The sequence below is a fragment of the Cannabis sativa genome, chromosome 8, assembly GCF_029168945.1.
Source record: "Cannabis sativa cultivar Pink pepper isolate KNU-18-1 chromosome 8, ASM2916894v1, whole genome shotgun sequence".
Taxonomy (NCBI): Eukaryota; Viridiplantae; Streptophyta; class Magnoliopsida; order Rosales; family Cannabaceae; genus Cannabis; species Cannabis sativa.
The window spans coordinates 47,443,040-47,449,607 of record NC_083608.1 but is presented as its reverse complement, the minus strand read 5'-3'; the positions used below and the strand labels follow the sequence as shown (position 1 = coordinate 47,449,607).

The 6,568-nt window shown below is 32.8% G+C and overlaps 1 protein-coding gene across 1 annotated transcript; it reads right to left on the bottom strand.

Annotated features, from left to right (window-relative positions):
- Positions 1–4,575: 4,575 nt before the first annotated feature.
- LOC115717602 (uncharacterized) lies at positions 4,576–5,409 on the bottom strand. The gene has a single exon (XM_030646586.2). The coding sequence runs from the start codon at positions 5,407–5,409 to the stop codon at positions 4,576–4,578; it is 834 nt and encodes a 277-aa protein (XP_030502446.2).
- Between the last annotated feature and the right edge of the window lie 1,159 nt (positions 5,410–6,568).

The following is a 6,568-nucleotide window of genomic DNA, read 5'->3' as shown; positions in this document are numbered from 1 at the left end:
ATTTATTTAAAATTTATAATAATATAATAAAAATATTAAATTTTGATTAAAGGTTATAAGAATTATATTAAATATATAAATAAAAATATAAGAAATTAATTATATTAATGAATAGTAAAAAAATTAAATAAAAACAATAATATTTATTATAGTATAAAATTTAATCATTGTTATATATATTTTGAACAAAATTTGTCACAACTTTTAACATGTTTCGAATCTAAATCACATTATATATCATGTTAACACTACAAGAAATATCAAACACTATTAATACATCTTAATATGGGCTCTCACATATATTAATTTAATAAATAATATAAAAAAAATCACTAATTAATTATAATATTCTACATCAATGTAGTATTTGACACCTTAAATTATTAAATAGCAATGCTGGTATAGTTATAATTAAGACAAATTTTCAATTAACTTCACACAACAATAAGATCTTTTGCGTTATAATTAAGTGTTTAATTATTTGGTTAAGCAAAAAAAAAATGTTTAATTATTTAAAAAAATATATGGAGACCAACTATTCACAAAAAAAGGAGACATATTTAGTATTATATATTTTAATAAGAATTCTAGGTACTAATGGGTACTCCACCGTTGAACGGCCTAGCTAGCACTTGTTAGTATTGATTTATATATTTATACTGGTGTTGAGATTGTTTTAAGCACGTAACTCTCGTCTAGATTAATTATACATTTTACTTTCATTAATTACGTTTAAATAACACTACAAGAAAAATGAGCATTACTGAGGACAAATTTCGTTGGTAAAAACCCCTGTTTTCGTCAGTATTGCGCATTAATGAGGACATTTCGTTGGTAAAAAATCGTTGGAAATACTTCGTTGGGAAAAACGATTATTAACAACGACTTTTTAAGTCGTTGGGAATAAAAATTAATCCCAACGACAATGTCCTTGGGAATAATATTTGTTTTGTTTTTTTTTTTTTAATTCTGAGTACATCAACAACGACATTGTCGTTATTGATAATAATATCAATAACGACAATGTCGTTATTGAAGATCTTCTACGAAGAAAAAATAAAAAATTATATTAAATTATTTGTAATTAATTATTTATATTTATTATTATATTAAAATTATTAATTTTAATTTTAATTATTTTTTAATTATTTAATTAATTAATATATAAAATTATTGAATTAATTAAGATATAAAATCAACAAAAAGAAAATATTTAAAGTCACTAATATTACAATAAGAGTAAGTCATAAACATTATAGTACTGCCGACCTAAATATAAATTAGTGTTCATAAAATATTAACAAACATATTAGACCGATAGTTCGTAAAATTAAAATAGATATTCTAAAAGAAGTTTGTAGTGGCATCGTCCTCATCACTAGCATCTCGAGGAACATCCGACCCAGGAACATCCGGCATCTGTGGGTAGTATGGCGGCATTTGCGAGCTGGTCATCATGTGAGATGTCTGCTGCCCATGTAGTGTCGGCATCATTTGAGATGTCTGCTGCCCTTGTTGTGTCGGCATCATCTGAGAAGTCTGTTGTCCTAGATGTGTCGGCATCATTTGAGATGTCTGCTCCCATGGTTGTGTCGGCATCGTCTGCGATGTGTTCTGGTATTGCTGCCCTTGTGTCGACATCTGAACATTTTGCGGCATCTGTGACATCCGAGGCTCTGACACATGAGACGTCTGAGGCGACTGAGTCATCATATTCAACAATATTTGCGAATTGTTTGGCGACTGAAACACAAACTGCAAGTATGACTGGTACATTTGACTGTGAAATTGCTCAGGACTTAACATTCCAGGCGAAGGAACAAGAGGTTGTTGTAGCGAGAACGTTGTAGCGATTCTTTGAAACGAAGTAGGAGTCTGATGCGGCTGCTGAAAACCCATTGGGTTAAAACCCATTTGAGAGCGAGACGGTTGAGGACGTATGGGTTGGGTTGGAGCTGCATCATTCATCTCAACATCCATTGGTTCCACACGTTCACGTGACATTTGTTGAGTCAACGTCTGTATTTGTTTCTGTAACTCAACAACTGTTTCCCGTAAGTCCGGTTGATCAGCAGTTGCAGGTTGTGAGCGTCGTCCTGATGATTGGCCTTTCAACTTGCGACCCACTCCTCGTTGATGGCCACGCCTCTCTCCAAGTGTTTTCCGAAGAATCTCAAGTTCTGAAACTTGTGAAGATTCAGGGGCACTATTCCGAGTTGTCAACATTATGAACAACTCTCCAATTACGACCTCTAACTAGATCATCCACAAAGAAAACTTGCTTAGCTTGACTGGCAAGAATGTACGGATCATCTTTGTACCATACACCACTAACATTTATGCTAGTGATATTATTTTCGATAATGATTTTTTTCTTTCTCGGATCTGTGTTGAACCACTTACACCGAAATAATACAACTGAATATGCTCCACTAAAGGACAAATGCAATATTTCTTGAAGTTCCCCAAAATAGTCAAAACCTTCTGTCCCTGCAACGGACACCCCACTATTTTGAGTATTACGGTCTTTATCTCGACTGTTTACAACAAATCGAACTCCATTCACTATACATGCCGGATATGAATAGACAACGAGATCAGAGCCAGCTGCTAAAGCTAGCAATTCGTCACTGTGTTCTAAAGACCCGAGCTTATACAAATCAAAAATCTGAAAAAAACACGCATAACAATTAAGATTTGAGAGAGTTGATAATTTAGATTAAGTAAATAGTACGAAAAGGAATACTTGCACACCTTCTTATGAAACCACGAAGGAAATTCTTTTTTGTGTAAAAGATTATGGTTGGCATTCGGGTCCCTCTGTGCGATTATTTCAAGGTGCTCTCTATTAAAAGAAAAAAAATTATTACAAATTTAGCTAGATAGAATAATATAAATTATTCATTAAGCATTATGTAATAATTTTGATTAACTTACGTCATATAAGGGTCGATCTCGCTAGAATTCTGCAATATGTACCACTCAGCTCTTTTGCGAGTCTTCTCATCGAGAGTTGTTATTGTTTGCTTACCGAGTGGACGACATTGAGATTTATACACTGTTAAATAGCGAGATACACTAGGAGCATCTTCATTGCGCTCAGGACAGTTGAATTTTGTATGCACACCTTTGAAGTACATGGAACAAAATGTCAAAGCCTCATCTATAACGTATCCTTCAGCAATAGATCCTTCCGGCCTTGCTTTGTTCCTAACATAATTTTTCAACTTTTTCATATACCTCTCAAAAGGGTACATCCACCTCATAAAAACTGGCCCGCCCAATATGGCTTCCTCGGGTAAATGGATCACCAAATGTATCATGATATCAAAAAACGCTGGAGGATAAATTCTCTCCATTTTGCACAAAATGTGAATAAGGTCTCCCTGGGCCTTCTCCATGTCTTTTACGTTCAATGTCCTTGAACATAAAATTCTGAAAAAATTGCACAATTCTATAATGGTGCTTGATACTTCCTTCGACAAAAACTTGCCAATACAAACTGGAAGTAACCTTTGCATTATGACATGACAATCATGGGATTTCAATCCAACAATATTGTCATTAGTTACTTTCTTCTTCAAGTTCGAACAAAATCCATCTGGCAATTTAACCTCCTTCAAAAATTTGCAAAACAATTGCTTATCATTAGCAGTTAACACATAAGGGGCATGTGGTTTTAGCAATCTTTTACGAGCATCTTCGAAAATCCATAAGGATTGACGAATTCTCATATTTTTCAAATCTTGTCTTGCATTAGTGGTGTCTTTAGACTTGTCATTATCCAAGAGAGTGCCAAGGATACTATCACAAACATTCTTCTCAACATGCATAACATCGATGTTGTGTTTCAACTCATTTGCACTCCAATACTCAAGTTCATAAAAAATACTTTTTTTCCTCCAGTTATTTTCAGTGTCGCCTCTTTTTCGTTTCCCCGGAGCACGTTCAGATAGAGCATTCACTTGTTCTAATATTTCAGAACAAGTAAATCGTCTTGGCGGAGGTCTCTTCTCAACATTTCCATCAAATTCACGGTCTTTTCTCATACGATGATTGGATGGCAAGAAACGTCTATGACCAACATAAGATGTCTTACCAATCACTCGAATAGAAGTAGTATCCTCGTTGCAAGTAGGACAGGCTTTATATCCCTGTCCACTCCATCCGGACAAGCTACTACGGGCAGGAAAATCATTAATTGTCCAAAGAAGAGCTGCGCGCATGTTGAACATTGAGTTGGTTGTAGCATCTCTTGTTTCAACACCCTGAGTCCACAATGCGTTCAGCTCGTCCACCAATGGCCTTAAAAAGACATCCATGTTACCAGGTGACTTCGGTCTGGGAATAAGGAGACTCAACAGGAAATTGTTATCCTTCATATACATCCAAGGTGGTAAATTGTAATTCACCAACACTACATGCCACATACTATACGAGAGGCTCATGTTGCGAAAAGGATTAAATCCATCAGCAGCTAAGCCTAGGCGAACATTCTGAGGATCTCTTGCAAAATCAGGATGTCTGGAGTCAAAGTCTTTCCACGCGGCAGAATCAACAGGATGACGCATAACACTATTTTCTCTCACACGACTCGGCACGATGCCATACCATCTCTTTGGATGTATGTCTTGAACTGTATAATCTTTTCAATCGAGGAGTCAGCGGAAAGTAGCGCATCACTTTATGCGCTACTTTTTTTCCGCTTGTCTCCTCATTAATCCATCTACTGGTCCCGCACACCGGGCAAAAATCTTTCGAGGCATGCTCATTGTGAAACAAACAACAATTGTTCACGCACACGTGGATTGATTCGTACCCTAATCCTAATTTTCCTAATTTCTTCTTCGCCTCATAGTGTGTTGCAGGAATTTTATTCTCCTTCGGAAATGCAAACTTCAACAACTTCAACAATTCATCAAAGATATAATTTGGTATTTTTCCCAAATTTTTCAAGTGCATCAACTTTGCTATAAAGTTGAGGGAGGATATCCAATCGCAACCAGGATACAACTGTGCCTCAATCTCCTCAAACATGTCATCATAATACTGACCCCTCTGCATTTCATCATCACCAGCTCTTTCGTCGTCATCTATAGGAGGGAAGAAATCTTCAATTACACCAGCCATCTCATCCGCATCGACATTGATGTTAGCCTCGACAGGTTCATCTGGCTCTCCATGGTAAATCCACCTCTCATAGCTGCTCTCGAAACCCTTTGTAAAGATGTGTGCCTCCACAGTATTCAAAGGATGCAATCTAGTATTCTTGCATTTAACACAAGGACAGAAAATTCTTCCGTCACAATCCTTGTGTTTAGACGCAAGTTCCATAAAGACTTGGAGACCTTCCCAGTAAGCTGGATCCTTACGATTTCTCATGGTCACCCAAGTCTTATCGATTGCCATCTACCAAAAAATTTAAGTTGACTACATTATAATCAAATTGACTACTATCACACGAATTTGGTAATTTTGATTGTGTAGTTGAACTAAGGATAATCTTATGTCATTTTATGAAATTTTTTTTAACTTTTATTTTAATCTATACTTACATTAAATATTATAGTATTTATCAAATTATTTGTTAATTTTTTTTATTACAAGGATTTATTAATTATAAAATTTATCACTTATTCAATTATTAATTATTTATATTCAACTAATTAAAGTTATTTAAGATAACTTGGTACTAGTTTTATAAAAAATTATTAACTTATTATAAATTATTAAAATAACAAAATTTTTATTATCTCAACAATTTACCGAAATTCTTTTATTTAAAAATATTTTTAACTAATAAAATATTATATTTTTTTATTAATATAAATATTTATTAAATTTTTTTATTGTAAGAATTTATTCAATATTAAATTCATTACTTTTTCAATTATTAATTATCTATTCTCAACTAATAAAAGTTATTTATTGATTCAAAAAAAAATAAAAGTTATTTATTAAATATTTAATTATTTATTATTATTTTTTAAACAAAATACAAATTTCATTTCTAAACTTTTACTTATTAATGAAATTTTTATTGTGTTAGGTGTTAGTTGTAAAGGAAAAGATAGGAAAGACGTTGAAGGGTATGTGGAAGTTGCCTACTGGAACTGCTGACGAGGTATACAATATTTTTTTACTTTAATTATAAAAAAAAAGCTGATTTTTTTTAATTAATTATACTCTACACATTATTATTACTTGATCAAAAGGCTAATATATGTAAATATATATATTATTGCTTACTTGTATATATATATATATAGCTTTTAATTTTTTTGAACTTTAGAAAAATTCTCATTATATATAATAATCTTATTTTGTTTATTAATTTATATACTTTATGGTTGTGTAAATTCAGATTGACACGGAGTTTGTGGAAATACTTTCTTTCAAGTATGGATGGGGTTTTGCCTTAATTTTATTTTATAACTACTTTTATCTATGTATATTATATATATAGTGCAGTTCTTATATTATATATTTCTAGTCTATAACAAGAAATATGAATTCATTTACGACAGGCAAAGCCATAAGGCATTGTTTGGGAAGTCAGAAATTTTCT

Excerpts from the sequence above, each read along its gene's own strand:
- LOC115717602 (XM_030646586.2), bottom strand. The coding sequence starts at position 5,409 with ATGGCAATCGATAAGACTTGGGTGACCATGAGAAATCGTAAGGATCCA.